The sequence below is a fragment of the Dreissena polymorpha genome, chromosome 5 (genome assembly GCF_020536995.1).
Source record: "Dreissena polymorpha isolate Duluth1 chromosome 5, UMN_Dpol_1.0, whole genome shotgun sequence".
Classification (NCBI taxonomy): Eukaryota; Metazoa; Mollusca; class Bivalvia; order Myida; family Dreissenidae; genus Dreissena; species Dreissena polymorpha.
In genome coordinates, this window is record NC_068359.1 from 4,557,966 (window position 1) to 4,570,294 (window position 12,329).

The window sequence follows — 12,329 nt, forward strand, 5'->3', positions numbered from 1 at the left end:
AAAGGCTGAGCGAAAAACTTTAAGAAAGGTATAGTTGTAAATTATCCGGGTGTAACCTATACCAGCCTCTTTTTGGACGAACAAAGAAGCCAGCAGCAGCGTGGTTTTTCTCCAAGACTTTCAGGAATTTTTTCGGCATTGCGTATCGGTTTTTATTATTCATTTATTCCGTATTTGAGCATTGTGCAATCACAATTTATCTTATCGGCAAATGTGATTTTTTTAATATTAAATACATGTATTTGTAGCATCCAAAACCGGTGTGCGGTAAAAATGCCAGAGGTAAAAATGCCATAGGTAAAAATACCAGAGGTAAAAATGCCAGAGGTAAAAATGCCAGATGTAAAGTGGTAAAAATGCCATAGGTAAAAATGCCATAGATAAAAATGCCAGATGTTAAAAAAGTAAAATAGAGTTTTGAGCAATATTTTTTAAGGATATTGAGTATTGTACGGAAACATTTCTTATTGAACATGTTATTTTTATTCTACTTGTCTCACTAATAAATTTAGACTATAATTTTGTTATTGTGCTTTATTCGTTCTGTTTATTGGCTGGGATTTTTTGTTTCTTTTATGAATCGGTCATTAAACAACACTTGTTAAATTCCTTTTAAAACCTATTTTATTGATGTAATGGAATCTTTTGATTTTTTAGGACAATAAATTATTTTAGCAATGTGACAAACAAGCAGGGTTTTGATGGTGATTATGTTTACATTAATTATTAAATGAGGTATGTATTGATACGTATAGCTAATTAAAGCATTTTAACTTAGAGCCGATAATATATAGATTTATTACAGAGTAAATTCCCCTCCCCCCACAACTGAAATTTTGTACATAATATTTATCTGCACTTTTTTTTCTTAATCAATTGCGGATTTTAACATTCACTCAACCCCTACAATACTCAATATCCTTAAGAATATTGCTCAAAACTCTATTTTACTATATAACATCTGGCATTTTTACCTATGGCATTTTTACCTATGGCATTTTTGCCACTTAACATCTGGCATTTTTACCTCTGGCATTTTTACCTAGATTGGTAGATATTTTTACCAAACGCCTAACGAGATGGTGCATACAGAACAGTTGTACTAATATGAATTTTGATTCACAGCACATACAAGTTTACTGGCATGGAGTCGGAGGGGCTACAATTATGCACCTAGACAAACCCAAGTCTATCTGGACAGATGCTCATCTTGTCAGTGATGTAAAAATCAATATTGTTTTCCTTGATATAGGCAGTAATGACCTTTGCAGTATGAGGATTGCCCCAGCAACATTGGCAGATACTATTTTTGCATTTGTATGCTGGCTTATTCAACAGGGCTGCAATCGTGTCATGATAGGTGAAATACTTCACCGAAAACACGGAACATTGTATAATGCAAGGGTTGATGAAACCAACCAACGTTTGCAGTGTCTTTGTGCAGACCAAGAGTCTGTACATTTCTGGCAGCATAATTTCAATAACTTTAACAGACGCTTTCAGCAGGAGTTTGTTTCACCAGATGGCGTGCATATTGATTCGACACTTGGTATGCGAAGATATTATCGTTCTGTTAGAGGCGCGGTTCTTTTTGCAGCTCACAGTCTGTGAATGTGAGTATTCCAGAACAGCAGTCAAACATATAAAATGTGCACTATTTGCTTGCAACGATATTCATTGTTGTATTTCAGCACCTTTATAGTGTTGACAATTTGGTATCTGACAGTACAATCAGGGGCACTGAGAGTAACTTCCTAGTCCACACAACACTTGTAGGCAGAGCGTTAGTAAAAGCGTAGGTATATACGATAAACTCTATATAATATTTGTGCCAGCAGCATAGCATTTCCATCATTATTACAGTGTTAATCATTACCTTAATAAAAGAGCCTTTTTTGGTATGGTGTTCTATTTACCACTTTCCATCCAAGTATCCTGCTTGTTACTTGAGTATACCGGTTTCCTATTTGAGTATCTGGTTTAACACTTGTACTAGCTGCTTTATGTAACCAATACCCATTGGTTCTTGTGTTTAACTGTGTCCTATGTTACACATGTCATTTTTCAGTATCCTGATTGATACTTGTTTGTACTTGTGTCCTAGAAGACACTCAACTGATTTAAGTTATCTGATTGATACTTGTATATACTTGTGTCCTATTTGACACTAAACCTATATCAATATCTTGATTGATATTTGTGTCCAATATGAGCCTATTTCGCCACATATCCTGTTTTTTAATACTGTTAGCAGACAATATACATGCTCATACAGTAAACTTATTGTCCGAATAACTGATTGAAGATGTTTGACATTCCACATGTCATGTAATCGGCATATAAACAAATGCTATCCATAATCTAGTGCAGTGCATGTTTTCTGCCTGTTAATTTTCGTCTTTTTCAGATGTGTATGCCTAAGGCAACGCCATCCACTGCCAAGACCGGTAAGCGGAATGCTTCTTCACCGCCAGAGGTGCCCCAATCCAGGATTGCAAAGCTGATGGCAGATGCCCTTAGTAAAGATGAGGCAGTACTGAAAGAAATTAGCCAACACATCCTCAAGAAGAGTGATGGGACATCAAACCAGGCGCCTGGAGCGGAACGGACGAGTGACGACGAACAGCCGTCTGAGCAATCAATTGAAGAGGATTTGACATCGGTGACCACAGACAACAACGAAGGTGTTAATTTAGGACTTTTTTCCACTGTTCATCTCCAATTGATGTCAAAATGCGTAAAGCCATCATGAACAAAGAGTATATCGATTTGAGTAAGCTAATGTTTGATCATCTAACAACTGAGACCACAGTCATTAAACGCAGTGACAACCAAATAACAACTTCCGTTAAAAAAATCAGCCCCTAAGACCATTACAAACATAATCACATGGTGCCGTGCTTTCCAACGTTTTGCCGATGTTTATATGTCTCCAAATATCCTGAGGAGGCATCAGGCCTGTTCCAATACATGTCAATAATTCAGGACCTCGCACAACACTCACCAAACTGGGTCACATACGACATCAAGTTCAGACAGCTGAAGGCACTGCAGCCACTCCCTTGGGGAACCCTACACACAGAAAAATTCTTGTTTTGTTCCTTAACGAAGACACAATCTCACTCTAATTTTCGTCCCTATTCTCTCAACTCCAGAACTCCAATGCCAACCTACGTCATGCGCCGAACAGGTTACTGTTGGGACTACCAACAGAAATCCCAATGCCTTAAGCCCAAATGCTCACAATTACACCAGTGTGGGAACTGCGACCAACCACATGGCGCACACAGATGCTTCAAACCAGTCAGGCCCTACCATGCAAACAACGCTAACACACCAACGGCAAATTTCAAAAGAACAGCCAGTAAAGCCCAAATTCCACAGTCTAAATACATTTCAATTACCTTCACCCATATCGGCCGACAAACTGTTACCATATCTGTCTGGTTATGACCCCAATAAAAAACAAAAATTTATTGACGGATTCAAAAATGGGTTTTCACTTGGCACAACATCTTCTTTACCATCATGCTTGCATAAAAACCATCAATCTGTGAACAATCACAATGAACTTGTAAAACAAAAAATTATACAAGACATGAAATTGAGACGTGTAAAAGGGCCATACTTGACACCTCCATTGGCCAATTTTATCTGCTCCCCCCTCGGTGTTGTTCCCAAAAAAACTCCTAACACTTTCCGTATAATCCATGACTTATCCTTCCCTAAGTGTGGTCAATCTGTCAATTCGGCTATCCCATACGAAAATGCTACGGTTGCACTTGAGACCTTTGACCATGTTGCAAGATTGGTTTTGCAGTCTGGTAGAGGCTCCTTGGTCGCTAAGGCGGACATTAAAGAAGCTTTCAAAATAATACCGATTTCACCAAAAGACTTTCATAAACTAGGGTTCTCCTTCAATAACTGTTTTTATTTTGGAACAGTTTTACTATTTGGGGCATCTTCTTCAGTGGCGATTTTCGAATCTTTCTCACAAGCCTTACAATGGGTTTTACAACACAAATTAGGGGTTCTTCGGGTATCTCACATTATTGATGACTTCATCTTTGTAGGACGTAAACAAACAAATGAGTGCCAAATCGCCCTTGATACTTTCATTAACCTCTCAAATGACCTTTGCGTGCCAATTAAACATGCCAAAACAGTCTTTCCCACTACATCAATAGAAGTTCATGGCATAAATCTTAACACTGATACACTTTCAGCCAGCTTACCCCCAGACAAGATATGTGCACTAAAGGTACTTATTGCTAAATATAGACATTGTCGTAAAGTGTCCTTAAACACTCTACAATCCATCCTAGGCCACCTAAACTTGGCATGCAAGGTAATTAAAACAGGTCGTTGTTTTCTTCGCAGACTATATGATCTCACTGTCGGTAAAACCAATCCCAACCATTTGATAAAACTAACAAAAGAATGTCGAGCAGATCTTCAACTCTGGAACGCTTTCCTCGAAAAATACAATGGTTGCACACTACTGACAAATGACCGGTTTGTCACTTCAATTTCTTTTAAGCTATTCACTGATGCATCTGATTCCAAAGGCTTTGGATGCACACACATGAACTCTTGGACACATGGAGAATTTCCCAATTCTTCCAAATGTCATCATATCAATGTTCTGGAACTGTACCCTATTGCTCTTGCTGTGTCATTGTTTGGACAGACATGGACAAACACAAACATACTGTTTATATGTGACAATTTGTCTGTGGTCTTTTGTCTTAACAAACTATCACCTAAGACTCTGTTATGATGCGACTCATCCGGATTATTGTCCTGAAATCACTACAACACAATTTCTGTTTCAGAGCCAAACACATCAAAACCACAGAAAACACTATATGTGACCTGCTTTCTCGCTTACAGGTTCAACAAGCACGGGAAGCAGAACCATACCTCGACCCACAGCCCTTACCTATCCCTCTGGATCTTTCTCCCCTAACCTTGCTGAAGTAGAATAGCAATTACTGGAGGCATCCGTGGAACCAACCACCCGCCACCTCTACCAGAAATGCTGGGATAAGTTTTCGCACTTTGTCTGTCAAATTATTGGTGCAACTTTAAACTTTCCAGTCCAGTCTAAATTTGTTTCTCAATATGTTGCATACTATATACACAGGACCTGGCCCCAGCCACAATAAGCAGCCACCTTTCTGCCATTTCCTTTTTTCATTCTATAGCTGGACATTCTGACCCTTGCAATACAGATATTATTCTTAGAATGACTGCAGGATGTCGTAAATTACGTACACAACATGACAACAGACTCCCCCTGCTTTTGACACACATTCAGTCACTTGTGAACGCAACTTTTCACATTCTCAGTGGTTCGCCCTATCAACAAGCAATGTACAAGTCGATAATCCTTCTCGCCTTTTTGGATTTTTTCGGATTGGTGAACTATTGCCAGCCACTCCATCCAAGAATGATTCAGTGGTGAAATTAGGACACATCACATTACAATCAAAAGCAATCCACATTGAATTACATTATTACAAAACCAAAAAATCTGACAAACCTGTAAAAATTATAATTCAAGCACAAAATTCAACATGCCCAGTCAAAGCTCTCAAAGCATATTTTAAAATGCGTGGTTCAACACCGGGACCACTCTTCATTTCATCCATCTCGGAACCCATCACACAAAATGCATTCCGAACAACATTCAAAACCTTGTTGTCCTTTTGTCAACTTCCAACCACCAAATATAAGCTGCACAGTTTTAGAATCGGTGCCTGTACACAGGCCGTTCTTGCAGGTGTTCCAGAACAACAAATCATGCTTATGGGCCGTTGGCGTTCCAACGCTCTCCGGCGCTACATAAGGGTTCCAAATATTGGTTTTAACCCTATTCGATCTTAAATGCTCACACACACTCTGGTTATTGCTTTGACTCAAGTACTATACTTAACATTTGAGGGAAGTCATCATGGGATGCTTGTCTATTTTGCATTGTACATATCCAATGTTTCACTATTTTTACTACTTTAGGGCAAGCATCATGGGATGTTTTGGCCAATCCTGTTAAGGCAATCACCATGGGATGTTTGTTTATTTTGCATTGTACATAATCAATCTTTTACTGTTACCAACTATTTTAGGGCAAGCATCATGGGATGCTTGTCCAATCCTGTTCAGACAATTATCATGGGATGTTTGTCTACTTTCATTGTACATATGTACATATTGTACGTTTTCCGTATACTTTTGCTTATCACATTTGGATTTCACAAGAATATGTTTACATTACAAATATGTACATCTAACCGTCCACTTTATACTTGTCTCGGGATTACAGGGCATTCATCATGGGATGTTTGTTCATTTTAATATGTACAAATGTACTTATCCATGTTACCCTTATATTTGTACTAAAAATGTTTGTTGCTGTATATACTTTGTTCATTGCCATGATATGATAGACCCTTTGTCTTCTGCTAAATACTATGCAGTGCCTTTTATCAACTGATTGCTTCTTATTTTACATTGCCTTTTGCGCCCTTTGCCTCCTTGGTTGGACGGTGTGTTGGACGGCGGTCGTCCAACTTCATGTCACATGTTTAATACGTTATAAGTCTGTATATCTTGGTTACCTATTTTAACCAATAAAACGTCTGGCACAGGTTTGTTGCCAGACAGTATCAACCACTTACTGTGTTGTATATTCTTTAATGTGACATGAATGAACTTCAGAGGCAAATGGGCGCATATATAAAATAATACTTTATAGGTACGATAAAGTTATTTATATTCAGCACGTTGTTATTATAATTGGGTGCAATAAAAAAATGCCAACTGGGTAAAGGCTGAGCGAAAAACTTTAAGAAAGCTATAGTTGTAAATTATCCGTGTGTAACCTATACCAGCCTCTTTTTGGACGAACAAAGAAGCCAGCAGCAGCGTGGTTTTTCTCCAAGACTTTCAGGAAATTTTCCACAATCCTCCCCTCCACCCACCTTGGCATTATCGAAAAGCTTATTATTTAAAGTTCTAGTCATTTTTTACTTTGTTAACCTTGGTACAGATGCCACTGTTTTCAATATTTTAATTTTTGCACTGTTTATTATGCTGGTTGGACGGCGGTCGTCAAACTTCATGTCACATGTTTAATACGTTATAAATCTGTATATCTTGGTTACTTATTTTAACCAATAAAACGTCTGGCACAGGTTTGTTGCCAGACAGTATCAACCACTTACTGTGTTGTATATTCTTTAATGTGACATGAATGAACTTCAGAGGCAAATGGGCGCAAATATAAAATAATACTTTATAGGTACGATACAGTTATTTATATTCAGCACGTTGTTATTATAATTGGGTGCAATAAAAAAATGCCAACTGGGTAAAGGCTGAGCGAAAAACTTTAAGAAAGCTATAGTTGTAAATTATCCGTGTGTAACCTATACCAGCCTCTTTTTGGACGAACAAAGAAGCCAGCAGCAGCGTGGTTTTTCTCCAAGACTTTCAGGAAATTTTCCACAATCCTCCCCTCCACCCACCTTGGCATTATCGAAAAGCTTATTATTTAAAGTTCTAGTCAATTAGCGTGGTTTTTCTCCAAGACTTTCAGGAAATTTTCCACAATCCTCCCCTCCACCCACCTTGGCATTATCGAAAAGCTTATTATTTAAAGTTCTAGTCAATTTTTACTTTGTTAACCTTGGTACAGATGCCACTGTTTTCAATATTTTAATTTTTGCACTGTTTATTATGCTGGTTGGACGGCGGTCGTCAAACTTCATGTCACATGTTTAATACGTTATAAATCTGTATATCTTGGTTACTTATTTTAACCAATAAAACGTCTGGCACAGGTTTGTTGCCAGACAGTATCAACCACTTACTGTGTTGTATATTCTTTAATGTGACATGAATGAACTTCAGAGGCAAATGGGCGCAAATATAAAATAATACTTTATAGGTACGATACAGTTATTTATATTCAGCACGTTGTTATTATAATTGGGTGCAATAAAAAAATGCCAACTGGGTAAAGGCTGAGCGAAAAACTTTAAGAAAGCTATAGTTGTAAATTATCCGTGTGTAACCTATACCAGCCTCTTTTTGGACGAACAAAGAAGCCAGCAGCAGCGTGGTTTTTCTCCAAGACTTTCAGGAAATTTTCCACAATCCTCCCCTCCACCTACCTTGGCATTATCGAAAAGCTTATTATTTAAAGTTCTAGTCAATCAGCGTGGTTTTTCTCCAAGACTTTCAGGAAATTTTCCACAATCCTCCCCTCCACCCACCGTGGCATTATCGAAAAGCTTATTATTTAAAGTTCTAGTCAATTTTTACTTTGGTAACCTTGGTACAGATGCCACTGTTTTCAATATTTTAATTTTTGCACTGTTTATTATGCTGGTTGGACGGCGGTCGTCAAACTTCATGTCACATGTTTAATACGTTATAAATCTGTATATCTTGGTTACTTATTTTAACCAATAAAACGTCTGGCAAAGGTTTGTTGCCAGACAGTATCAACCACTTACTGTGTTGTATATTCTTTAATGTGACATGAATGAACTTTAGAGGCAAATGGGCGCAAATATAAGTGTATTTATTATCAGTAAGGCGATACACGTCCAACGGAGCGGAAATCAAGCTTTCCATGTGCATAGATTGGTAGGGTACAGCTTAGACGTTATTTACCTCGTTTTATTTATTTATGCTCTGTTTGTTTAAAGGTTACAATTAGGTTTTACATGTTTCCGTATAATGGGCAATACTTGCGTAAAAGTATGCATCAGTGCGTCAAAAACTGACAAATGCCGTTATTGTCTATCGTTTGCAATCAGTGTGACCAACTGACCTAGGTCCACAAACAAAGTATGAGTCTCTGGTTCCATGTATCGTCCAGACAAACAGGGCCCGTTCTTCTGTCTTTTCAATCACAGTCTTCTTACTATTTACCAATTTAATCAGCTTTTGTTCTTTGCTTTAATGTGTTTAATTGTCACGCAATTTATTCCCGTCAGAATTGTGGAATGTTAGTGGCCGACAGCGTTAATTGACATTATACATCGCGCTTATGATCGATTTTATACGATATCGTCCATGCAAAATGCATTAATATACAAGTTTCTGGTTATTCTTTAATTAAAAAATGTAACTGGTCAACTTATCATTTCCGTTATTTACATTTTACAGTGCGCTTTCGGTACTTACACTGCGATTTCTTTACTTTTACCGAAAGCGCGCGCTTTTGGTAAATCTAGTAACCGTTTTCGGACGCAAGCGGTCATAAAAACTTAGGTTGTGTGAGTTACTTTGCCGTGGAATGGGCTGTTTTTCCATGGTTGTCACAATGGGATAAAAACGTGTTTAAGATTTAACATTTTTAGAGCTTGTACCAATCATGTTGTCTTTTTACTTGTGGGGTCATGATTACCAAAATAGAAAGTAATGGTAGAACGCTGGCTTAGAGATGTAGAGGTCCCTGATTCGAATCCCGCCCTGACCACTGGATTTTTACTATTATTAAAAAATCTCATACACGTATGTCGCTCACAATATGAGGACACATTGTTTGCTGCCGCATTTCTCATTTGGTTAGTTTGCATTACTACGTGTGAGCGAATTTGATCGGCCTAACCCAATATCAAAACAAAGCGTTGTTTGTATGAGGATGTTCGTATTGGAAACACTTTTTAAGTATTTATATACGATCATCAAAAACGGACCAGCGGTGGGCCGGTGCGATTATTAACATCAAAATTAACTCGCAAAAATAAAGAGTGTAACGATGTTTTTTAAATTACCGCCCGTACATAATTTTTCCCCTGTTTTGTCACTTCGATCACAGCCCTTATGCCAATTTAATGCCGCGCTGGAAAGAACGGTTATCTAGCGGGTCTTGACGTTCGGAGGTTCAAATCTCATTCTTTAGAATCGGTGGTGCTTAAATTCTATTTAAAAAGGGGGGCATCGGTTACGGATATTAAATCAAGGGGAAAACGGCGATCGGATGCATAATAACATATAATCGTTAGTTTTGGGCTAAATAATTATGGCACCCAAAATTATGAGTGATTAAAAATGTGCATCACGATTAGGGCGCTTTTACTTCATACTCAATTATTTAAGAAAGCGGTTGGATTTTATCTATTTAATTTCGGGTCCTTTTCTCATAATTTTATTTGCGATTATGTTCTGATCTGGCACTTGCAGATCATGCTATTGTTTGAAATGTTTTTTAATATCGTCAGTCAAGTTTAAACAAGATAAAAAGTGAAGGTTTACACAAATCTTGTTTTTTTAACTATTGTTATTTCTACAGGCCATTTACCATGTAAAGAAAATTAATGCAGATCTAGTCCAATTTTAAAAATAAATTTTATTTCTTTTTATCCTTTCTGTACCATAAATGCTGATACAAAATCTGATGTTGTATTCCAACTTGAAGCACATTGGGCTTTTCAAAATATTAGATAACGATCTGGTTAAGTACGACGATCATTGTTGGCTTGTAATAAATTAATATTTACTTTGGGGAAAAAAACCGATGACGGGTCTCTACCGGAACTGGGACTTAATCCCGGAAGAACCTTATAAAGATAATGTTTCATTTAAACAATATAATAAGAATAATAAGGCATAATGTCGATAAGTATAATGTTGAATTAATTGTATAAAGCGCTCGAGCTCAGAGCATGTATAGTTTTTTAAAATTATAAAGATACCGATCTGCAAAATGGCTTATGGTTAAAAGCACGGCGTTCAGCTTTGGCGTTAAAATAAATTCATATTTATGGTTCTTGGTAGAGAAACCGGTGCCGGGTCCTTCCGGAACTGGGACTTAATCCCGGAAGAACCTTATAAAGATAATGTTTCGTTTACACAATATAATGAGAATAATAAGGAATAATGTCGATAATGATAATGTTGAATTTATTGTATAAAGCGCTCGAGCTCAGAGCATGTTTTGTTTTTGAAATTTATAAAGATACCGATCTTCCAAATGGCTTATGGTTAAAAGCACGGCGATCACCTTTGGCTTTAAATGAATCCAAATGTATGGTTCTTGGTAGAGAAACCGGTGCCGGGTCCTACCGGAACTGTGACTTAATCCCGGAAGAACCTTATAAAGAAAATGTTTCATTTACACAATATAATGAGAATAATAAGGAATAATTTCGATAAGGATAATGTTGAATTTATTGTATAAAGCGCTCGAGCTCGGAGCATGTCTAGTTTTTCAAAATGATAAAGATGGCTTATAGTTTGGTCATCACCTTTGGCGACCACCTTTGATCAAGACGATCTCCTTTGACTTTAAATAAATCCATGTTTATGGTTCTTGGCAGGGAAACCGGTGACCGGTCTCTACCGGAACTGGGTCTAAATCCCGGAAGAACCCTATAAATATTTTGTTTCATGGCTTGCACTATATAAGGACGTGGTATCATGGTGATAAGAATGAGAATGTCAACATGTTAAAAAAAGCGTTCCAGCAAAGAGCAGGTTTATGATATGATTATTTCAGAACCTAAAGAAGGTATACGGTTATATTAGACCGGAAGTAATTTATGGTTATATTGGAACCAAAATACTACATGACTATACCTTTAACGCTTCTTTGGAAGCTTCGTATATAAATGAATGAATTTTCATACATGCATTTCATGGGATAAATCACATCATGACATCTTTTTCATGTATCGGAGTTCTTGTAGGGAACGTTTGGATTGTCGGTTCATCCATCGTCAGGGTTGCATATATATCCCATCGGTTATCATTTAAGCAAGTTCGAGGGTGCACTAAGACGTGCGTTTGGGGTGCCTCAGGTGGGTGTGTGCCGCCGCAGTTTGTTTTGTATATGTGTTATGTTGTTGATGTGTTATATTTTGTTGTTGTCGTCGTCATTCTATGTATTTGTTGTTGTTTTGTTGCATGGATTATGTTACAAGTGCTGAAGGATGCGCACCAACGCACTAGCCTTTTATTTGAGCAAGGTTCGTTTTTCCAAACCCGATTTTAATTCATTGTTATTGCTTGTCAAGGCTGGCGTGTGTTCGTGGCCGCTGTGTGGCGGAATGCCCACTTCCTGCGACCGTGGTCCTTTTTGGCATAGTTTCCAATAACACACTTACCGCTTGTCACGAGGGATAGACATTATGTACTTAAATTTCCCGCCGTTCTCGGGGGAACCTATAAAATACAATTGATCCAAGCCTTGACATTATTATGCCAAACCTTTAAGATAATAAATTGCGTAGTTAAACTGTTTGGCGTTTATCGTTGAATAATAATGTTTATTTGCTCAAGAATAAACTGTCTTATTCAACGCAAACGCTATT

The 12,329-nt window shown here is 37.6% G+C and overlaps 1 protein-coding gene across 1 annotated transcript in view; it reads left to right on the forward strand.

Annotated features, from left to right (window-relative positions):
• Positions 1-273: 273 nt before the first annotated feature.
• The window catches only part of LOC127881304 (zinc transporter ZIP10-like), an 84,077-nt gene continuing 72,021 nt past the window's right edge, over positions 274-12,329 (forward strand). Inside the window, exons 1-4 of the mRNA XM_052429053.1 lie at positions 274-282; positions 1,126-1,221; positions 2,408-2,684; positions 4,894-4,979. Of these exons, the coding sequence (XP_052285013.1) occupies positions 274-282; positions 1,126-1,221; positions 2,408-2,684; positions 4,894-4,979 (468 nt within the window). The remainder of the gene's footprint in view (positions 283-1,125; positions 1,222-2,407; positions 2,685-4,893; positions 4,980-12,329) is intronic.